Source organism: Oryx dammah, unplaced genomic scaffold, assembly GCF_014754425.2.
Source record: "Oryx dammah isolate SB20612 unplaced genomic scaffold, SCBI_Odam_1.1 HiC_scaffold_27, whole genome shotgun sequence".
NCBI classification, from domain to species: Eukaryota; Metazoa; Chordata; class Mammalia; order Artiodactyla; family Bovidae; genus Oryx; species Oryx dammah.
Window position 1 is genome coordinate 6,406,140 of NW_024070211.1, and position 24,060 is coordinate 6,430,199.

The 24,060-nt window shown below is 45.6% G+C and overlaps 1 protein-coding gene and 1 non-coding gene across 2 annotated transcripts; one reads left to right on the plus strand and one right to left on the minus strand.

Annotated features, from left to right (window-relative positions):
• The first annotated feature begins 9,530 nt into the window (after positions 1 to 9,530).
• Positions 9,531 to 9,603, plus strand: TRNAV-CAC. Its single transcript has one exon. It is a non-coding gene; the product is annotated as a tRNA-Val (tRNA).
• A 9,222-nt stretch (positions 9,604 to 18,825) lies between these two features.
• On the minus strand, positions 18,826 to 19,337 carry LOC120855087 (40S ribosomal protein S15-like). Its single transcript, XM_040229694.1, has one exon. The coding sequence runs from the start codon at positions 19,306 to 19,308 to the stop codon at positions 18,871 to 18,873; it is 438 nt and encodes a 145-aa protein (XP_040085628.1). The 5' UTR covers positions 19,309 to 19,337; the 3' UTR covers positions 18,826 to 18,870.
• Between the last annotated feature and the right edge of the window lie 4,723 nt (positions 19,338 to 24,060).

A 24,060-nucleotide genomic window follows, 5' to 3' on the forward strand; every position in this document is an offset into this window, starting at 1 on the left:
AAAGTGACATCCGAACAGGAGGCGAGGGAGTGAGCCCTGCAGAAATAAAGGGGCACCACACTCCACGTGAGGGCAGCCCCGGAAGGCAGTGAGGAGTAGGAGGTGAGGTCAGGGAGACAGGGGAAGGGGCAGTTGCTGCCCTCTTTCAAACAGCAAATTCTCAACCCTGAGGTTCCAGCTGGTGTTGGGGGTGCCTGGTTCTGAGAACAGGGTCAAGAGAAGACTTGAGCACAAAGAGCAACCACGGGAAAGGTTCAGGAGGAGGTCCAGGCCTGGCTAGGGCCAGGTTTCACGCCTTCAGGGGGAGCTGGCCTTCTGTCTCCTTATGAGCTTTCTGTCTCTTTGTTCATGTATTTCCAGGCCGTGTTATTTGGATTATTTCCAATCTGTGCATCCGCTGCTAGGATTGTCATGTCTTCTTGATGAACTGATCCTTTTAGCATTATGAAGTAACCCTCTGTCCCTGGAAACAGCTCTTGTGGTGACATCTCCTTAAGCAGCTGTCAGGAGAGGCTGGTTTGTTTACAGCGCCCACAGCTGTTTGACATCTGGTATACCCCAAACTCAGCAGCTCCTCCAGACTTCCTTCCCAGTGTCCTTCTGTGCCCTTCTGCTCCACACTTTCTCTACCCACCTGGCCCTCCCCTCCTTCCTCCACCCCTCACCCTCCTGGTTTACCATCTAATGGTTGGCCTGGAACCTTCAGCTCTCTCCATCTTTCTCTTTTTTGGAAGGCTGTGATCAATGAGCATTAATAATGCAAACGTTCTTTTTGTCTTAGTGCAAATCCCAGGCAGATAAATCACTGGCAAATAGAAGTTACTGGCAGCCACACCTCAGCCTTCTCCACTCTTTTCAGGCCCTGGGCTCTTCTCCCAGCAAAGAAGTGGGAAGACGGACCAATGAATGCCAAATGTAGGCATTGCCCAAATGGGTACACTGCTGATGACCCAAGTTGAAGATTTGTAGAGGAAGGGGTCCTATCCACACAGCTCAAGCATTTGTAGGTGCTGCCAAAATATCAGCCTGAGATTGGCAGGCAGAAATCACAGAGCAGGGTAAATATAGACATGCCCGGGGTGTGTGTCCTCACTGAAAAGACCCTGTCAGCCCCAGAAGTGGCTCTGAGCAGGGATGAGAAACAGAAGGGATGGGAGAGGGGGCAAAGAGAGCGAGACTGCAGCCTCTCAGCAGACAGCTGACATCATTTAACAGTAAAAGCAGCCAGAGATGCGCAGTGCTGTTGGAAAGATGGTTTAGGCAAAAGGCTGGGTCTGCGGGAGAGGGTTCACTTCAGCTTCTCAGCCTTCACCCAAGGCCAGCGGATGTGTGAAGCCCAGTCCCAGCTCTCAGGAAGCACACAGACCAGGAGAGAAAACCCACAGGCAGTTAAGCGTAGCACCGTGTGGGGGGAGGGAGAGAGGAGGGAGGGCATGGTAAGGAACTCAGAGGACGGCATGCCCCACCTGGGAGGTGAACCAGGGCCATCTGTGCTGAGCCTTGAAGGACGAGTAGGAGGCTTCTGAGCAAAGAAGGGGGAAGGAGAGCAGAGAAGCTCCCTGGTATTTCAGTTCAGTTGCTTAGTTGTGTCCATCTCTTTGCGACCCCATGGATTGCACCATGTCAGGTTTTCCTGTCCGTCATCAACTCCCAGAGTTTGCTCAAACTCATGTCCATGGAGATGGTGATGCCATCCAACCATCTCATCCTCTGTCGTCTCCTTCTCCTGCCTTCAGTCTTTCCCAGCATCAGGGTCTTTTCAAATGAGTCAGTTCTTCGCATCAGGTGGCCACAGTATTGGAGTTTCAGCTTCAGCATCAGTCCTTCCAATGAATATTCAGGATTGGTTTCCTTTAGGATGGACTGGTTGGATCTCTTTGCAGTCCAAGGGACTCTTAAGAGTCTTCTCCAACACCACAGTTCAAAAGCATCAATTTTTTGGCACTCAGCTTTCTTTATAGTCCAACTCTCACATCCATACATGACTACTGGAAAATCCATAACTGACTAGATGGACCTTTGTTCCTTCCCTGGTAGAAGGAACAGCATAGGGGTGCAAAGGGGTGAAAAGAGTGAATTTGGTTACAGAAATTGAAAGTCTGCAGATACTGCTAGAGTGGGGAGAAGTCGTCAGGATGAGGCTGGACATAAAACAGAGCAAAACTATGTCATGTGCAGGATGCAGATGGACCCAGAGACTGTCATAGAGTGAAGTAAGTCCGAGGAAAACAAATACCGTATATAATGCATATATGTGGAATCTAGAAAAGTGGTGTTTCATTTCATTTCATTCAGTCGCTGTCATGTCCGACTCTTTGCGACCTCATGAATCGCAGCACGCCAGGCCTCCCTGTCCATCACCAACTCCCAGAGTTCACTCAGACTCATGTCCATTGAGTCCGTGATGCCATCCAGCCATCTCATCCTCTGCAGTACCCTTCTACTCCTGCCCCCAATCCCTTCCAGCATCAGTCTTTTCCAATGAGTCAACTTTTCACATGAGGTGGCCAAAGTACTGGAGTTTCAGCTTTAGCATCATTCCCTCCAAAGAAATCCCAGGGCTGATCTCCTTCAGAATGGACTCATTGGATCTCCTTGCAGTCCAAGGGACCCTCAAGAGTCTTCTCCAACACCATAGTTCAAAAGCGTCAATTCTTCGGCGCTCAGCTTTCTTCACAGTCCAACTCTCACATCCATACATGACCACTGGAAAAACCATAGCCTTGACTAGACAGACCTTCGTTGGCAAAGTAATGTCTCTGCTGTTCAATATGCTATCTAGGTTGGTCATAACTTTTCTTCCAAGGAGTAAGCATATTTTAATTTCATGGCTGCAGTTACCATCTGCAGTGATTTTGGAGCCCCCCAAAATAAAGTCTGACACTGAAAAATGGTATAGACGATCTTATTTGCAAAGCAGAAATAGAGACACAGATGTAGAGAACAAACATGGATACCAAAGGGGAAAGGGGGTTGGGGGGGTGAACTGGGAGATTGGGATTGACATATATACACTATGGACACCATGTATAAAATAGATAACTCCTGAGAACCTACTGTATAGAGCAGAGAACTCTACTCAGTGCTGTGCGGTGACCTAAATGGGAAGGAAATCCAAAAAAGAGAGGATGTGTGTCAACATGAAGCTGATTTCCTTTGCTGCACAGCAGAGACTAACACCACATTGGAAAGCAGCTATATTCCAATGAAAACTAACAATAATAACAATAAAAAGATGAAGCTGGAGAGGCAGGAAGGGACCAGTTTACGAAGAGCCTCGAATGCCAAGTAGAGGTGCTCATGTTTTATCCTGAGAGCCGTGGGAGCCAGGGAAGGGCTTTGAGCAAGGGAGAGGCATGACTGGGCAGGGTAGACTGGCAATCCATAGTATCCTGCACTCCGACCACGATCCCCACTTCTGCTACCATGATGAAAAAACCTGGGGGCAATTTCTGATGGGCTCTCCCCCACTCCAAGCCATCCTCTGTGTTTAAAGAGAGCAGGTTTCCCAAAACTCATGGACCCGCTGCCCAGACAGCCCCAGTCTCTCCCCTCTCCCTCCTAAATGGTCCTGACTCCCTTGTCCCGGCATCCAGACTCTTCCCAGTCTGTCCCCTTTGTATCCTGCCTTCTCAAACCCGGCTCATGCTCTTCCTCTCGTGTGGAAAGTTCTGACCCTTGTTTCCATTGCTCAGAATGCCCCACCTCATTCCAGAATCTTTCACGCCTCCTTGGCTCACCATGACTCATCCCTCAAGGCCCAGCTCCAAAATCCCCTTCTCTGCCAGATCCTTTTCCTTCCTTCTGAACAGAAATGGTGGTTCTCTCCTTCAAGGGCCGAGTGAGGAGTTGAAAGTGTTGACTCAGTGATCAGACTGAGTTTGAATCTTGATCTCACTGCTCAGTAGCTGTGCAACCCTGAACAAATTATCTCAATTCTGTGCTGCTGCTGCTATTTAATCCGACTCTGTGACCCCGTGGACTGTAGCCCACCAGGCTCCTCTGTCCATGCGATTCCCCAGGCAAGAGGACTGGAGTGGGTTGTCATTTTCTTCTCTAGGGGAGCTTCCTGACCCAGGAATCAAACCCAGATCTTCTGCTTGGCAGGCAGATTCTTTACTGTTGAGCCACCTGGGAGGCACATCTAAATGCTCTGAGCCTCAGTTTATTCACGTGTCAAAGGATCAGAATAACAGTCCCTGCTTTGTGGGGTTATGATGAGGGCCAACTTAAAGTCATGTATCTAAGTTCATAGCCCAGTGCCTGGCGCACAGTAAGCCCTCCGTGAGTTTTCACCGTCACTGTCATTGTAACTGGAATGCCACACTTTTCACAATTATGTTGCATCCACCTCCCTCGATATCAGGAGTTCCCCAAGGGTAGAGGTTATTCATCTAACCACGCTCCACGTCCAGGACTGAGTTTCGGGCATTGTAGGCACTCAACCAAAGATGGATGGATGAATGGATAGATGATGGGTGGATGGATAAATTAATGAAAGAAGCCACCCAGACCCTCCTGCTCCCCCAGAATCCACCCCGACTTACTCTTTTCTGAAGAGGGATGAATGAATTGGTGTGCCGGGGACTAGCGTCTGGGGCAAGCTTTGTCATCAGACAGTCTGCGGTTTGTAATTTCTTCAGGGGAGAGCAGTCTAGACAGAGACAGCTGTACCAGGGAGGAGCAGGCGCTGCCTGGGAATCAGAATCCAGGGAATTTCAGGGAACCGGAAGACCAGCTTCCTCCCTGTTTTCTTCCTTCCTCATCTCTCAGGAGCCGGCTAAGCAAATTGGCTACTAGTCCCCAGTGGTGGAAATTAGCTCTCACCTTTGACCTGGGGAGGGGTACAGCATGGCCCCTCATCAGCTGGTGTCAAGAGCCAGGGGAAGGATGGAGAATCCATCAGGGGAAGGAACCAATATTTACTGAGCAGTTCTTATGGACTTCCCTGGTGACTCAGATGGTAAAGCGTCTGCCTGCAATGCGGGAGACCCAGGTTTGATTCCTGGGTCTGGAAGATCTCCTGGAGAAGGCAATGGCACCCCACTCCAGTACTCTTGCCTGGAAAATCTCATGGATGGAGGAGCCTGGTGGGCTACAGTCCATGGGGTCTCTAAGAGTCAGACACGACTGAGCGACTTCACTTTCCTTTCCTATATGCAAGCACTAGGTTAAGCGTTTGCTGTGTATTTCCCACTCCATAACCCTGCAACAAAGTACCATTGCGGATTGCTGCTGGATAAGCAGCCAGACACAGAAGTTAGGGGGTTTTCTCTTGCAAGGGTAGTAAGCGGATGGGACCTCGGTTTTGTCTATTTATTATTTTTTGGCTGTGCTCGGTCCTCATTGCTGTGCTCGGGTTTTCTCTAGCTTCGGCACGTAGGGGCTTCTTCCTGCAATGGCTTCTTTTGTCATGGAGCACAGGCTCTGGTGCACTTGGCCTTTGGTAGTTGTGGTGCAAGGCTTAGCTGCCCCGTGGCTTGTGGGATCTTTCTGGACCAGGGATGCGACCCATGTCGCCTGCATTGGCAGGCAGATTCTTAACCACTGGACCACCAGGGAAGTCCTTCAATTATATCTAAGTCCCTATGCCCGTACTCCCCCATGAATCATATGTCTAGTCAGCAAATACTTTAAGCAACTTCTCTGCAGGGTGGCTGAGGAAAGAAGTGCAGGTCAGTAAGGATAATTCTGCTGTGATTTCTACTCTCAAAGAGTTTATAACCTGATGACAGAAGTTAAGCCTCACTTCTCTTTGTATTCCCAGCCTAGGGAATTGCCTGTGAATATTGAATATGGCGCAGATTGTCACAGCTGGGAGGGTCTTTGGAGTGCAAGAACACCAATCCTATTCATTTACAGATGGAGAAACTGAGACCTAGACGGAGGAACTAACTAGAGGATATGGTCAGGAGCTTGGGCTCTGGAGACAGACCCGTTTGAATCTCTCTGCTCTACCACTTACAAGCTGTGTGACTTTGGGTCGGCCACTTAACCTCTCTGAGCTTCAGTTTCTTTGGAGCGGGGGAAATTAAGGGTAAATTTGTATGAATGAAGTAAGATCATCCACGTGTGGGATTTCGCATAACAGTTAACAGGTAACCCCATAACACATTTTGCTCTGATTACGAGTAACCAGTCACGCATTGAATTAGTGACAGAGCTGATCTAGGCCCCGGGCTCCCTGATTCACAGTCCAGTGCCCTTTCTAGCTCTCCGGGCTGCTTGTGTCCATTCGAGTGTCGTCGGAGGAGAGTGGGAGACACCTGGGAAGAAGGATGTCTGTGATCAGGTATCTGCTGTCCTTGGGGAGAAATGCCCAGATGTCCCTGAGCCCCTGTCACAGTACTTCCTGCCGCTGCTCCTCGCCACCTTTGAAATCTTGCCGCCCCCACCCTCCCGGCTTGACTGGAGTCCAGAGACTCATTCCTCACTGGAACACGCATGAGAGACTCTTGATAACATCCCACACCTCCCTTTGCAATTTCCTCTGGGCCAGACGGGGTGGGGCCGTGCCGGGGAAGGAGCCAACAGGAAATGACCTGGGAGCAGGGAGGGATGGTCGTCCGAGTGCAGCTGAGATCGTATCTCCAGCTTCAAACGACCGTGCAAGGAAGAGACAGGTCCCACCGGAGAGGTTTTCCTGTTTGTTTTCCTCCGGCTTGACTTCTAACCAAAGAATTTAATTAAGAGCCTGATTGCTTTGCCCAGGGAATAGAAATCAGAGGGGAAGGGAACACTGAGGCTGGTGATGGCCAGCGAGGGAGGCAGGGCCTCTTTTGACTCAGACCAACCCATGATGGGGTTAAGCTGCAGCAGAGAAGTTCAGCTCACAGAGGACATTTGGTGTGACCGCCCAAGACAAAAATCTTTTCCTACAGGATCTTGGGAAGTTTTAGATTCTGTGATACAAATTGTAAGAAGTTTAAACCAGCCACAGAAATCAGCAAAGTTTGATATTTCTCATTGTTCCCATTCACATCACTCCAACTGTCTTCCTTGGGGCTGTTGGGCTGTAGTGGAAAGCCAGTGGGCCTGAGTTCAAATTCTGATACTTTAACTTCCTGAGCCTCAGTATCCTCATTTGTAAAATGGGAATAACTTCACCCATGCATTCACCTGATCTACCTATAAAATGAGAATAACAACATCTTTCTTGTCATTAGGGGACAGGGAAAGATAAGACAAAAACTGGAAAATAGAAGGGAGACAAGTGTCAGAAAAATGGACTTGGGAATTAGGCCCAGGAGAAAATTCCAGTGCTGCTATTCTTTCACAGTGTGAACTTGGGCAGGTAGGGTACTTCTCTGGGCCACAGTTTTCTCATCTGTAAACTGGGGATGTTAGTGCCTACTTCACTGTGTTATTGTGAAAATAAAATGAGACATGGATATGGAAATACCTCCCACTGAGCCTGGCCCACAGCAGGCACTTCTTGAGTGTTTGTTAAATTTGAACACCTTTTACTCCTTCTGTCATCACCAGGTTCTGAGGATTTTTCATGGAGGAAAGAAATTTCTACTTCTCTGAAATTTCCTACCTCTCTGAACCTTCTACAGGCTGGGTTGGAGAGTTAGTTATTTGCAAAAAAAAAGAGGGCGCATTTTCCTCACTTTCAGCAGGGCTGACTTGGGGCTGGGGCCAGATTAGTCATTTTAACAAAATCTACTGATCAGTTCTGTTGAAAGGAGAAAAAAGGCAAAATTCAACTTGGTCTAACTGTTTAATTATTTGAGGATGGAAGTATGTCCCCCAAGAGGAGCTGATTTTCTGGTTCAGTTCAGTTCAGTTGCTCAGTCGGGTCCAACTCTTTGCGACCCCATGGACTGCAGCATGCCAGGCCTCCCTATCCATCACCAACTCCCAGAGCTTGCTCAAACTCATGTCCGTCGAGTCGGTGATGCCATCCAATCATCTCATCCTCTGTCGCCCCCTTCTCCTCCTGCCCTCAATCTTTCCCAGCATCAGGGTCTTTTCAAATGAGTCAGTTCTTCGCATCAGGTGGCCAAAGTATTGGAGTTTCAGCTTCAGCATCAGTCCTTCCAATGAATATTCAGGACTGATTTCCCTTACGGTGAACTGGTTGGATCTCCTTGAAGTCCAAGGGACTCGCAAGAGTCTTCTCCAACACCACAGTTCAAAAGCATCAGTTCTTTGGCACTCAGCTTTCTTTATAGTCCAACTCTCACATCTATACATGACTACTGGAAAAACCATAGCTTTGACTAGACGGACCTTTGTTGGCAAAGTAATGTCTCTGCTTTTGAATATGCTGTCTAGGTTGGTCATAGCTTTTCTTCCAAGGAGCAAACATCTTTTAATTTCATGGCTGCAGTCACCATCTGCAGTTACTTTTGAGCCCAAGAAAATAAAGTCTGTCACTGTTTCCACTGTTTCCCCATCTATGTTGAATAAGCCAGGTGTTTCACTCTCCTCTTTCCCTTTCATCAAGAGACTCTTTAGTTCCTCTGTGCTTTCTGCCATAAGGGTGGTATCATTTGCATATCTGAGGTTATTGATATTTCTCCCAACAATCTTGATTCCAGCTTGTGCTTCATCCAGCCTGGCATTTTGCATGATGTACTCTGCATAGAAGTTAAATAAGCATGGTGACAATACATAGTCTTGACATACTACTTTCCCAATTTTGAAGCATTCCGTTATTTCATGTCCGGTTATAACCTTTGCTTATTGGCCTGCATATAGGTTTCTCAGGAGAGGTGGTGGTCTGGTATTCCCATCTCTTTAAGAATTTTCCACAGTTTGTTGTGATCCACATAGTCAAAGGCTTTAGTCAATGAAGCAGAGGTAGATGTTTTTCTGTTTTCACCGCATTCCTCCACTCACCAGCTGTATGACCGTAGATGAGTTAAATCTCTGCTCATGTGTTAAATGGGCATAATAAAAGTATTTGCCTATATTGTGAGGGGCACATGAAATGATGCCTATAAAGTCACACATTGTTGGGTACATAGTATGTGCTCAGTAAAAATCAGTTATTTGAACAGGTAGTAGTTGAATTGAAAGGTTTACTCCAAATGTAAGTAAGCAGGACCCTATGGAGCCTTCCTGGGATGGCTCCCCACCTCCTCAAGCCTCCTGCTCCTGCGAAATGCCCTCTACTTGCCTCTTGTTTGTAGAGAAACTTTAGTTTCCTAGGCCTTCCCCAGTTTCCAAAGAATACATTTAATCAGAGAAGTGAGAAAATGCAGAACAAAGGGAAACTGTCAAGCAAGACAGAATAATAATAGTTTAGCCATTAAACAAATCAAGGACCTTCAGTTCCTTCTCAAGTGCTATAGATAATATTCTGACCCATATCCTTTGAGCTGTCTTGCAGAGACTAAAACCTCCACCGGATGGAAGAGATTAACTGTGTGCTACCCATAAGCCTGTAGACCTCAGAAGGTTGATGATATTGACTCCTGATGACCTCACCACCAATCAGTCAGAATAACTGTCTATGAGCTGATGACACACTCCACAACTTCCCTCCCTCACTGTGTATTTAAGAAGCTTTCCCTAGGACTTCCCTGGTGGTCCAGCGGCTAAGACTCTGCACTCACAGTGCAGACGGCCCAGGTTCAATCCCTGGTCAGGGAACAACATCCCACCTGCTACAAGGGTTCCCAGCACAGCCAAATAAATTAATAAATATTGAAGAGAGAGAGAGAGAAAAAGAACCCTTTCCCTGAAAACCATCAGGGGCTCAGGTCTTTTGAGCGTTAGCTGCCGGGACTCCTTGCTCGGTGCTCTGCAATGAATGCTGCACTTGCCTTCACAGCAACTCAGTGTCAGTTCACTAGTTTTACTGCCCAGGTGAGTGGCCCAAGTTTGGTTTGGTAACACAGACTTGTGATGTGGAGGAACCTCCAGAACTAGGGTAAAGCGTGGGTGAAGATGAGGATCTGCAGAAGGGAAGATCGGGCAGGAGGAAGTATGGGGCCTGATTGCAGGCAGTGGTTGTGGGGAAGATGAGGGAAGAAAAATCAGGACTATTTCTGAGAATCCCAGTAGGTTCACAGGACCAATTTTAGACTCAGGGAGAGACACAGAGAGCATCCTCAGTCGGTCCTGCCGCCCTCCACAATCTTGTAGTTCCCAGAGAATTCCAGGACGCTACTCCTCTCAACGTGTCCATCGATGAGAGAAAGAGCTGAGGCCAGAGAAACAGATGAGGCCAGGAGGGTGTCAGGCGCTGGGCACAGCACTCAAATAATTCCTTAATTAATCTTACAACAGCGTTTGAGGGGCGGACTCTCAGTCCCATTTTTTTAAAAATTTATTTTATTTATTTGGCTGTGCTGGGTCTTAATTGCAGCATGTGGGATCTAGTTCCCTGACCTGGAGTTGAACCTCAGATCCATTGGGAGTTCAGAGTCTTAGCCATTGGACCACCATGGAACTCCCTGTCATTCCCATTTTACAGATGGACTATCTGAGGCTCAGAGGGCTGAAATAACTCTCTGGGGCTCCCTGGGGAGAGCTGGGAAAAAAGAGCCACCCACTAAGGGCCCATTGGATGCTAACCACCGCCTTGAGACACACTTTCACATAATAGCTCCCAACAGATCTTGAGGTCTGTACTTGATTATTCCAGTTCTACAGATGAGGAAACAACGCAGAGAGGGTGGTAATTTTCCTGAGGTCTCACAGGTAGTAAATGATGGTGCCAGGATTCCAATGCAGGCAGCTGGCTCTGGGCCCACATTTATTTATTTGGCTGCACAGGCTCTTTTAATTTTAATGTGGGATCTAGTTCCCCAACCAAGGATTGAAACCCAGCCCCTTGCTTTAGGAACTCTAAGGCTTAGCCTCTGGACCACCAGGGAAGCCCACAGATTCTTTCTTAAAGTTGGACTCAGCAGAGACAAATGGGATTGATGCTGTAAACCCACACATCTACCAGTCTCATTACTTTATAACCCCCTCATACCATACCCACGGGGCCCCGACTAAGCTCAAAGGCAGAATTTAATTCTACAAAGTGGTTTGGGAGAAAAAAAAAATGTATGGATGCTTCCAAATTTAATCGTAAGGTAAAGATCAGCTCTCATTACTCAAAAAAAAGAGAAAGTTTGACAGTTTCTGAAATTCAAGGGAACTTTCTGACATGGATAATGACTTTCATTCACTACTGTACTCAGTCGCACCTGACTCTTTCCAGCCCCGTGGACTGTAGATCACCAGGCTTCTCAAACTTCCATGGAATTCTTCAGGCAAGAATACTGAAGTGGGTAGCCATTCCCTTCTTCAGGGGATCTTCCCAACCCAGGGATTGAACCTGGGTCTCTGGCATTGCAGGCAGATTCTTTACTGTTATGAACCTTCAGGGAAGCCCTATTCACTACTGAGAGAAGTGCAAATAAAGATAGTCTTTTTGAAAGATAATTTGGCATCAACTATCAAAAGTTTGAGTAAGCATGCTTTTGACAATTCCATTGCTAAGCATCATCCTAAAAATAAACTCTCCCATGTGTATACAGATGTATGTTTATCACTGTAAAAAAATGAAGATGACTTCAAAGCTTTTGTATTCCTTTAGCTAAATAAATTATGTCTACTTATGAGTTACCATTAAGCAGTTAAAAATAGGCAGATCTCTGTGTATTGGTGTGATAAGCTCTCTGAGTGAAAAAAAGCTAAAGTGAAAAAAGTAAGTTACAGAACAGTGTATGGTGTGATCCCACTCATGTACCCAAACTACATTTGTGTATATGTAAAACTTTAAAAATGCACATAACTGCTAGCAAAGTGACCTGGAAGGAATCACACCAAGTTATTAACAACGGTCAGCTGGGGACTTCCCTGGTGGTCCAGTGGCTAAGCCTCCTTCTTCCCAATGTAGGGGGCCCAAGTTTGATTCCTAGCCAGGGAACTATATCCCATGTGCTACAACTAAGACTTGGCACAGCTAAAATAAATAAAAATAAATAGTTTTTTAAAAAGTCAGCTGAGGAGGGAGGGGAACAGAGTGAGTGCAAAGGAATTTCATCTTTTACTCTCTTAAATGTTGGCATTTTCCTCTTATTGTTGGCATGTCTTTTAACAAGTATATAACTTATGTGTATTCAAAATACATATACAAAATGATAAAAAAAATTTAAGTTTCACACTGCTTGTACTTTGGGATTTTTTTGGATTTGTTATGTCTTTGTGTGTTTTAATAAACTGTCAAAAAACTTTAAAAGATACATATGCATATATAAGAAAAATTAATTATAAGGCTTTTGAGCAAGCTACATTGCATTAGCAAGCTTCATGTTCCACACTATTTAAGAGAAGCTACATAAAATTCTGGCTCTATAATTCTACAAACACAAAAAATAAAAGCATTTTCAATAAAGCAAAGAATAGAGTTGACTCTCCTTATCCAATCGGTTCCCCACCAGGGATATGCAGGGCCAACTGTAAGGGACTTGAGCATTATCATTTTTTGGTGTTAGTGCTAGAAGGTCTCATAGGTCTTCACAGAACCATTCAGCTTCCCCTTCTTCAGCATTACTGGTCGGGGCATAGACTTGGATTACCGTGACATTGAATGGTTTGCCTTGGAAATGAACAGGGATCATTCTGTCGTTTTTGAGATTGCATCCAAGTACTGCATTTCGGGCTCTTTTGTTGACTATAATAGCTACTCCATTTCTTCTAAGGGATTATTGCCCACAGTAGTAGATATAATGGTCATCTGAGTTAAATTCACCCGTTCCAGTCCATTTTAGTTCGCTGATTCCTAACATGTTGATGTTCACTCTTGACATCTCCTGTTTGACTACTTCCAATTTGCCTTGATTCATGGACCTAACATTCCAGATTCCTCTGCAATATTGCTCTTTACAGCATCGGACTTTACTTCCATCACCAGTCACATCCTGGGTGTTGTTTTTGCTTTGGTTCTGTCTCTTCATTCTTTCTGGAGTTATTTCTCCACTGATCTCCAGCAGCAAATTGGGCACCTACCCACCTGGAGAGTTCATCTTTCAGTGTCCTATCTTTCTGCCTTTTCATACTGTTCATGGGGTTCTCAAGGCTAGAATACAGAAGGGTTTGCCATTCCCTTCTCCAGTGGACCATGTTTTGTCAGACCTCTCCACCATGACCCATCCATCTTGGGTGGCCCTACATGACATGGCTGAGTTTCATTGCAGCCATGAAATTAAAAGACACTCACTCCTTGGAAGAAAAGCTATGACCAACCTAGACAGCATATTAAAAACCAGAGACATTACTTTGCCAACAAAGGGCTGTCTAGTCAAAGCTATGGTTTTTCCAGTAGTTACATATGGATGTGAGAGTTGGACTATAAAGAAAGCTGAGTGCCAAAGAATTGATGCTTTTGAACTGTGGTATTGGAGAAGACTCTTGAGAGTCCCTTAGACTGCAAGGAGATCCAACCAGTCCATCCTAAAGAAGATTGGTCCTGAATATTCATTAGAAAGGCTGATGCTGAAGCTGAAACTCCAATACTTTGGCCACCTGATGTAAAGAACTGACTCATTTGAAAAGACCCTGATGCTGGGAAAGATTGAGGGCAGGAGGAGAAGGGGACAACAGAGGATGAGATGGTTGGATGGCATCACTGACTCGATGGACATGAGTTTGAGCAAATTCTGGGAGTTGGTGGTGGACAGGGAGGCCTGGCATGCTGCATTCCATGGGGTCACAAAGAGTTGGACACGACTGAGTGACTGAACTGAACTGAACTGAGCATCATGGATTTTGGTATTGATAGGATGTCCTAGAACCAGTCTCCCAGGATACTGTAATTCTGAACCAGAGGGTTCCCAGCCTGGCTTGAGTCAGGATCTCTTGTGAAGCTTGTTAAGTGTCTCCACGGATTCTGAATCAGTAAGGCTGCTTCTCAAACTGTTGCTGAGTGGTTGTTTTATTTTTATATTACCTAAAAAACAAATGTGGTCCCTGAGCCTCAGAAAGGGAAAGAGACCTTCTCGGAGTCACAAAGGAAGCCCCACTGCCTCTCTTCTTGTGTCCCCTCCCCCATATCCTGCCCCAGGGGGAAAAATGCTTCCCCCACCAGGCCTCTAGATTAGACCAGCTGTGAGCATCACAGAATTAAACTTCAAACGTGTTAACGCAGCTCCAAAGTTATTTCCTCCCATGTGGAGAAAGAGCATCCCTTGAGAAAGATGCTAAATTGCCTTAATTATGTTTCTTTCGAAGGCACAGAGTGCCCATCTGCTTTCAAGGTGGGGGCTGTGGACGCATGCTGAGCACACATACAACTCAACCCCAATAATGCAAACACGATTAACAGGTCCATGTAGCAGGTATTGTAGCATGTGTCAGTCACTCAGTCACATCTGACGCTTTACAATCCCATGGGCTGTAGCCTGCCAGGCTCCTCTGTCCAAGGAATTCTCTAGGCAAGACTACTGGAGGGGTAGCCATTCCCTTCTCCAGGGGCTCTTCCTGACCCAGGGGTTGAGCCAGATCTCCTGCACTGCAGGCAGACTCTTTAAGGTCTTAGCCCCCAGGGAAGCCCCAGCAGATCCATGCAGCCCTGTCTGAGAGACAGGAAGAGCGGTACCCATGGGGCAGGCCACTGGTCAACTCAGCTCCAAGGCTCCCCTTGAAATCGGGTTCCGGTTAGAGCAGACACGGACTACAGCTGGCACCAGCTCTCGACTCTGGGGTTCGGGGTAGAGGGCACAGTGTTGCACACATGAGAGACTTCAGGAGTGAGAGTCTCCCACCCCCAGGCACAGCGCTGACCCCAGACAACAGCATGAGTGTAAAGCACAGTGTCACTGGAACTCAGTAAACGTGAGAAGCAGAAGAGGCTTTGAAATGTCATCCAGGAAGAACAGGTGCTGCGCCAGCTCAGGATTCAAACCCTGGCCTTGACTACTCACTGTATGACTGAGGGCAAGATAGGTATCCCTCTCTGGGGCTTCCTCTTCTGTAAGATGGGGACAGTAATATCTGCTTCCTAGGTTGGAGCAACCTGGTGTGAGGGGCTGTGTGTCCAGCTCTGAACACAAGGCTCAGTTAAGTTCACTCTCTCAGTCGTGTCTGACTCTTTGTGACCCCATGGACTGCAGCACTCCAGGCCTCCCTGTCCACCACCAACTCCTGGAGCTTGCTCAATCTCATGTCCATCCAGTCGGTGATGCCATCCAACCATCTCACCCTCTGTCATCCCCTTCTCCTCCTGCCCTCAATCTTGCCCAGTATCAGGGTCTTTTCCAATGAGTCAGTTCTTTACATCAGGTAGCCAAAGTAGAGGAGCTTCAGCTTCAGCATCAGTCCTTCCAGTGAACACCCAGGACTGATCTCCTTTAGGATGGACTGGTTGGGTCTCCTTGCAGTCCAAGGGACTCTCAAGAGTCTTCTCCAACACCACAGTTCAAAAGCATCAGTTCTTCGGGGCTCAGCTTTCTTTATAATCCAACTCTCACATCCATACATGACTACTGGAAAAACCATAGCCTTGACTAGACAGACCTTTGTTGGCAAAGTAATGTCTCTGCTTTATAATATGCTGTCTAGGTTGGTCATAACTTTCCTTCCAAGGAGTAAGCGTCTTTTAATTTCATGGCTGCAGTCACCATCTGCAGTGATTTCTGAGCTCCCCAAAATAAAGTCTGACACTGTTTCCATTGTTTTCCCATCTATTTGCCATGAAGTGATGGGACCAGATACCATGATCTTCATTTTTTTAATGTTGAGTTTTAAGCCAGCTTTTTCACTCTTCTCATTCACTTTCATCAAAAGGCTCTTTAGTTCCTCTTTGCTTTCTGCCATAAGGGTGGTGTCATCTGCATACCTCAGGTTATTGATATTTCTCCCAGCAATCTTGATTCCAGCTTGTGATCATCCAGCCCAGCATTTCACATGGTGTACTCTTCATATAAGTTAAATACGCAGGGTGATAATATACAGCCTTGACGTACTTCTTTCCCTATTTGGAACCAGTTCATTGTTCCATGCCTGGTTCTAACTATTGCTTCTTGACCTGCTTGCAGATTCCTCAAGAGGCAGGTAAGGTGGTCTCATATTCCCACCTCTTTAAGAATTTTCCAGTTTGTTGTGATCCACACAGTCAAAGGCTTTAGTGTAGTCAATGAAGCAGAACTTTTCTGGAATTCTCTCGTTTTCTCGATGATCCAATGGATGTCGACAATTTGATCTCTGGTTCCTCTGCCTTTTCCAAATCCAGCTTGAATATCTAGAAGTTCTCTGTTCACATACTGTTGAAGCTTAACTTGGAGAATTTTCAGCATTACTTTGTTAGCATGTGAGATGAGTGCAATTGTGTGATATTTGAACTTTCTTTGGCATTGCCTTTCTTTGGGATTGGAATGAAAACTGACCTTTTCCAGTCCTGTGGCCACTGCTGTTTTTCAAATTTGCTGGCATATTGAGTGCAGCACTTTCACAGCATCATCTTTTAGGATTTGAAATAGCTCAACTGGAATTCCATCACCTCCACTAGCTTTGTTCATAGTGATGCTTCCTAAGGCCCACCTGACCTCACACTCCAGGATATCTGTTTCTAGGTTAGTGATCACACTATTGTGATTATCTGGGTCATGAAGATCTTTTTTGTATAGTTCTTCTGACTATTATTGCCACCGCTTTTTAATATCTTTTGCTTCTCTTAGGTCCATACTATTTCTGTCCTTTATCGAGCCCATCTCTGCATGAAATGTTCCCTTGGTATCTCTAATTTTCTTGAAGAGATCTCTAGTCTTTCCCATTCTGTTGTTTTCCTCTGTTTCTTTGCATTGATCACTGAGGAAGCCTTTCTTATCTCTCCTTGCTATTCTTTGGAACTCTGCATTCAGATGGATATATCTTTCCTTTTCTCCTTTGCCTTTCTCTTCTCTTCTTTTCTCAGCTATTTGTAAGGCCTCCTCAGACAGCCGTTTGGCCTTTTTGCATTTCTTTTTCTGTATATTTTGCATTTCTTTTTCTGTTCAGGTTTATGAACCTCCATGCATAGTTCTTCAGGCACTCTGTCTATCAGATCTAATCCCTTGAATCTATTTCTCACTTCCATTGTATAATTGTAAGGGATTTGATTTAGGTCATACCTGAATGATCTAGTGGTTTTCCCTGGTTTCTTCAATTTAAGTCTGAATTTGGCAATAAGAAGTTCATGATCTGAACCACAGTCAGCTCCCAGACTTGTTTTTGCTGACTCTATGGAGCTTTTCCATCTTTGGCTGCAAAGAATAATCAATCTGATTTCGGTATTGAGCATCTGGTTATGTCCATGTGTAGGGTTGTCTCCTGTGTTGTTGAAAGAGGGTGGTTGCTATGACCAGTGCATTATCTTGGCAAAATTCTGCTAGCCTTTGACCTGCCTCATTTTGTACCACAGGGCCAGGCATGATTAAATGCGCGAGTTAGCTCTTTTATTATTTCTCATTATTATTCACCTACACTTTCTTGAAATGCCTACGCTTTCATTCTTTTTCAGGGAGGAAGGATGCAGAGAAAAGATGAAACAGATGAAACAATTTCTAGAAAGGATAGCAACTTAATCTATGTTATTGAAGGAAATCTGCACAACCTTGAAAAAAAAAAATCTCTTTATTCTCATGGGACTTAGTTTCCCCGTGTATAACACAAGGTCCAAAGGTCATTTCAGCTCTGACTACCTAGTATTTTATACATGAGGACAGTACCAGGCTGCCTCCAGAATTATCCTGAGGGAGTGACTAGGGGAAAAGCTAAATCAGGGAGGAGAAATCCCCAGATGCTTACTCAACACTTAGAAGAGGTGACTAAGACCATTAAGCGGTGAGCTGAGGATGAGGCTGGTTCTCTGGCAAAGCAAGGATAACTTGGGCAAGTGCTAGGCAGTGTCTGGCTGTTTTTTTTTTTTTTTTTGATAGAAACTGTTGCGATTGTTGGTGATGAGAGCAGCTTCTATTTTTTGTTTTCAATATTTATTTATTTGGCTGTGCTGGGTCTCAGTTCTGGCATGTGGGATCTAGTTTCCTGACCAGGGATGGAACCCGGGCCCCCTGCATTGGGAACACAGAGTCTTGGCCACTGGAACTACAAAGGAACTCTGTAGCTTCTATTTTTCAGAATCTCCTCTGCTCCAGGCACTATGTGGGGCATTTTACATATATAAACTCGTTCATGCTTGTAACACCACTGGAAAGAAATGACCCAGTTCAACAACGAGGAAGAAGACTCAGAGAACTAAGATCACACAGCTAATAAAACAGCAAAACTGGGATTTGAACCTGGGAAGTTGTAGGGTTGATTCCCTGTGCCTTAAACTGCATCACCAGCTAGGAACTGCTGGAAATGAAGAAAGGGGAATAAACATGCCCAGATGTCCTCATGTGTATTAAGCAGCAGGCTAGATACTAGGTTTATGTCATTTAAACATTACAATTATCTTGTTTTTGTTTTTGTTTTTAAACATATATTTATTTATTTGGCTGTGTTGGGTCTTAGTTGAGCAATTTGGGATCTAGTCCTCCGCCTAGGGATTGAACCCAGACTCCCTGCATTGGGAGTGCAAAGTCTTAGCCAATGGACCACCAGGGAAGTCCCACAATTACCTTGTAATATAGGTATTCCTGTTCCTGTTTATAGGTAGGTATACAGAAGTTCTCTGAGGCTAAGAACTGGATTCAGGGACTAACAAGACAAAAGGGCTCTTTTTGAGCTTCAGGCCCCTTTGACAATCTAGTGAAACCTATAGACTCCTCCTCAGAATGTGTTTTAAAATGCCCACAATAAAACACATAGGGTTGCAAAGAAAACAAATGATAATGAAATGCAGTTGTCAAAATACTTTTTAAAAGCCCCATGATATCATAAGAGTGTTTCTTTTTCTTTTTTTTTTTTTTAGAGAAATCTCTGCTTTTATTGGCCAGCAGGTTACTTGAGGGGGATGAAGCGGGAGGAATGGGTGGCCCCGATACCGGGCCGGCCGTGCTTCATGGGCTTGTAGGTGATGGAGAACTCGCCTAGGTAGTGGCCAATCATCTCAGGCTTGATTTCCACCTGGTTGAAGGTCTTGCCGTTGTAGACGCCAACCATGCTGCCCACCATCTCGGGCAGAATGATCATGTCTCGCAGGTGTGTCTTCATCACCTGGGGCTTCTCCATGGGCAGCGCATCTTTCTTGGCCTTGCGCAGCCGCTTCAGCAACGAGTGCTGCTTCCTCCGCAGGCCGCGGTTCAGCCGCCGTCGCTGGCGCGCGCTGTATAGCTGCATCCGTTGCTCATAGGACATGTCCAGCAGCTGGTCGAGGTCTACGCCGCTGTAGGTGAACTTGCGGAAGGTCCGCTTCTTCTTTTGTTCCACTTCCACCATCTTGCCGGTTCTTGAGAAAGGCTCTTTCGTTCTGCCAGAGTGTTTCTTTATTAACACATTAAATAACAAGATCTGGCACGCTCATTTCAAAGTTGTAGTGGCATAAAGCGGCTTTCGTGGTAGCTCAGTTGGTAAAGAACCCACCTGCAGTTCAGAGGACCCTGGTTTGATTTCTGGGTCGGGAAGATCCGCTGGAGATGTGATAGGCTACCCACTGCAGTATTCTTGGGCTTCCCTTGTGGCTCAGCTGGTAAAGAATCTGCCTGCAATTTGGGAGACCTGGGTTCTATCCCCAGGTTGGGAAGATCCCCTGGAGGAAGGAAAGGCTACCCACTCCAGTATTCTGGCCTGGAGAATTCCACGGACTACAATCCACAGTGTTGCAAAGAGTTGGACACGACTGAGCGACTTTCACTTCATTTTAGTGACATAAACAATATTTCAGGGTATCTGTAATAACTATCAGTTCAGTTCAGTTCAGTCGCTCAGTTGTGTCCAACTCTTTGTGACCCCATGAACCACAGCACGCCAGGCCTCCCTGTCCATCACCAACTCCCGGAGTCCACCCAAACCCAAGTCCATTGAGTCGGTGATGCCATCCAACCATCTCATCCTCTGTCATCCCCTTCTCCTCCTGCCCCCAATCCCTCCCAGCATCAGAGTCTTTTCCAATGAGTCAGCTCTTCGCATGAGGTGGCCAAAGTACTGGAGTTTCAGCTTTAGCATCCTTCCTTCCAAAGAAATCCCAGGGTTGATCTCCTTCAGAATGGACTGGTTGGATCTCCTTGCAGTCCAAGGGACTCTCAAGAGTCTTCTCCAACACCACAGTTCAAAAGCATCAATTCGGCGCTCAGCTTTCTTCACAGTCCAACTCTCACATCCATACATGACCACTGGAAAAACCATAGCCTTGACTAGACGGACCTTAGTCGGCAAAGCAATGTCTCTGCTTTTGAATATACTATGGCGGGTAGTAAGTCTGGAGCAGGGGAGCTAGACTTTGGTGCCCTGTGAGACTCAGAGATGCCAGGGCAGCACGTTGATGCTGTGGACCTTACCGTGCACCCTCTGAATGGCCTGCTGTATGCCACGAGAGCTCTTAGGCATGGGAGCTTACAGGGGAGATTTCTCACAGACCTGGTGCTCTCGACTGGGGTCTCTGGCTCCAATAGATCTATTCTGGACCCAACCCTTTAAAACTGTTTCTTACTTTCCTGCTCTCTGCTTGAATACCTCCCTGGAATCTTGACTCACTTTTGGGCATTTAGAAATTTCTTCTTCATATAGAGTTATTCTTGGTTTGCCCTAAATTCAATGAAAAGGATACCTATGTACTGAGCGATACAGAGTCTAAAATATTTACCATCTGGCTCTTTAAAGAAAAAGTTTGCTGATCCCTGGTCTAGAATACTGGATCTCAGTTAGGAAGATGCCATCCCAGGCAATGGGGCTTCGGTTCAAATCCAGACCGAGCTGTGCGGTCTTGGCCAAGTTACATCACCTCTCTGAGTCTGTTTCCTCATCTGGAGATGAGACAGTTTACCATGATATTTTGTTATTTTGGGGGGGTGGTGGTGATGAAAATGTTCTAGATTTAGATAGTGGTGATGGTTACCCAACTTTGTGAATAGACCAAAAATCACTAAATTATACGTTTTATGCTTTGTGTTTTTTGTGAATTATACATTTTAAAAGGGTGAATTTTATGATCTGAGAATTCTATTTCAAGGAGAAAAAGCAAAACAAAACCCTACCTACCTCCAAAAGCTGTTGTAAGGTGAAATGAGAGAGTGCAGAGCAGAGCGTGATGAAGAGCGGTGCTGAGCAGGTGCTTTTGTCGTGTCTTCATTGTCATCATTATCATCTCCATCATCTGAAGGCGGGGGCGTTACCTGGTACAGAGCAGTGCAAAAAGATTTGTTGTATCCAATGACCTCTGTCCTTTTCTCTTTCACAATTCCTAGAATAGTAAAGCATCTGGCAATCAAGCAAAATCGGCAGTTGTGCTGAAATTTCACTGTCTAAATTAAAAACTTTTATCTTGTAAGATAAAAATAAATCTCTTTTCCTTAAAATAGTATCATCCTGAACAGATTTGACAACACACAAAAATAAACTTTTTTCTTTGGCACATGACGGTGTACACAAACTCAAGATAAATTGGGGGGAAATACTTCCGCATAAAACAAAGGGTTAATGCAAAAAACGGTCCTAAGAAGTAAATAGGAAGAAGACAAAGAACGCACTAGAGTTTTAGTGAGTGAACTGGTGATAAATGGGCTAAAGACAGACAATGGCAGAAATTGACTGCAAATGGCCAAATGCTAATGAAAAGATGCTCAACCCCACAGAGAGGTCAGGGAAACGCACATTCTGAACCAGGAGATCCTATCTTCTTCTCTCATGAGATTGGCAAAAAATGTAAACAACTCATAAAATACAGAGCTACAACCTTTTGGAGAATAATCTGGCATTACTTGTTAAAATTTAAAGCCTGCCTGCATCTCTTTTGAGATGCCATTCCACTTCTAGCAATCTGTCAGTTTGAAATAAAAGCATGGCCACACATGAGTAGGCATACAGGAGATTCACTGAAATAGATTCTGCTGTTCACTCTTTGTAATAGCAGAACAAAAGAAATGGAAAGCAACCTAAAGGTCCATCCGTGGAAGGGCTGAATAGTCTACAGATCTCCTGTGGAATGTTATTAATGACCAAATAGAATGACATGTGGCATATGGATATGACTGACTTCTGGACCTGATATTAAGAAAGAAGGAAAGGTGTAGAACAGAATGTATCATATGTACAATATATATGATGTATGCTGATATGTAAACTGAGAGGGACAATGTATGTACACATTTGCTTGTCCGTGCTTAACAGATCTGGAAAGATACATGAGAAAAGTAAAGCTCATTGCTTCTGGGGAGCTAGCCAGGCATCTGAAAAGGAGGGATGGGGGCAAGCTCCTATTTTGAATACTCATGTGTACCTTTGGAATTTTGAACCAGGTGAATATGTTGCTTATTAAAATTTAATTTATTTTTTATTTATTTTAAAAATATCTTTTGAGGACTCACCATGTACCAGGCATTAGTGGTCTCTCTCTGTTTTACTTTTAATATTTATTTACTGGGCTGCACCAGGTCTTAGCTGTGGCCTGTGCGATCTATTTCCCTGCCCAGAGACTGAACCTGGGCCCCTCGCACTGGCAGCAGGAAATCTTAGTCCCTGGACCACCGGGGAAGTCCCTTATTAAAATTTTAGATTAATTAAAAGAATATACAGATCTAAAAAATATTGGAAAGATGTCCACAGTATACTATTAAATGAAAACAGTATGTTCTAGAACAATAGAAATGATTTTTTGGGGTAGAGGAAGAAAGCAAAAGCAATAAACAGAAGCCCTAACACTATACACACAGACATGCACATATACTTGTTTATGTATTAAAAAAAGAAAATTTTTCTTTACATATGACCATGCATAACTTGGGCTTTTCAGGTGGTGCTCGTGGTAAAGAATCTGCCTGCCAATGCAGGCAGATGTAAGAGACATAGGTTTGATCCCTGGGTTGGGAAGATCCCCTGGAGGAGGGCATGGCAACCTACTCTAGTACTCTTGTCTGGAGAATCCCATGGACAGAGGAGCCTGGTGGGGTGCATTCCACAGGGTTGCAAAGAGTCGGACACAACTTAGCACGCGTGCATGCATAACATTTCTAATTAAAAAATAAATAAATAAACTGCCATTACTTTGAGTTTTCTTTTTTTCTTGGTCACAATGCTTAACTAATTTTGAGCTGAGAACCCTGGTCAGGAAGACCGTCACGCAAACCTTTGGTGCTTCAGACATGGTGCAGACAGCTGCTGGCTTCTTGAGCCTATTCTGGCAAAACATATGCTGCTTTCCTCCTCCTCAGAAGTTTCAGGTTCTGGGTTTCTAACCCAATAGGATTGGCCCTCCAAGCACCTCCTTGGCCCTGCACAAGAGAACCATGCAGACTCTCCAGTATGTTAGTGGGATCTGAGGGGCGTGCTTCAGGAGCAGAACAGGGAGACCCAGCGGGGTGAGGAGCTCCTGGGGCCCCCTGCCGGCCTCTGTCCTCAAGGAGGCTGAGCAGGAAGAGGCTCTTCCAGCTGCCCAGGGCTTCCTGGGTGTATGGTCCCCAGAGAGCTGCTTGGACCCCCATGAAAGGGAAACTGTTAGTCATTCAGTTGTGTCCGACTCTTGGTGACCCCATGCATGGTAGCCCGCCAAGGGCCTCTGTCCATGGAATTCTCCAGGCAAGAATACTGGAGTGGGTTGCCATTTCCTTCTCCAGGGGATATTCCCAACCCAGGGATCGAACCTGGGTCTCCGGCATTGCAAGCGGCTTCTTTACCATTTGAGCCACCAGGCTTGGACCCCTAAGAGTTGCAGATTCATTATTTTTGCAAGGAGATAGTTGCTGTCTTTGTTCACCCCTGAGAGGCTTTGCTCAAATGGCCGGTCCCATTTGAGATTCCCATCCAGCTTGGTTTCCACTGACCTGCTCACTCTCCCAGACTCATTTCCTGGCTCCAGGTCCAACAGATCTGGTCTTTGGGTGCACCTCTGCCATGTGCTATGCATAGGATTCTGGGCAGGCGGTTTACTCTCTGTAAACCCGTTGCCCCATCTGAAAAATGGGGGGTGAAGTGATAAAACTCCTCTCCAGGCAGATGTTGCAAGAGGAAATATGCTGCTAGTGAGCCTAGCACATGGTA

Bases quoted from the DNA above. Each gene is read 5' to 3' on its own strand.
- LOC120855087 (XM_040229694.1), bottom strand. From the start codon at position 19,308: ATGGTGGAAGTGGAACAAAAGAAGAAGCGGACCTTCCGCAAGTTCACC.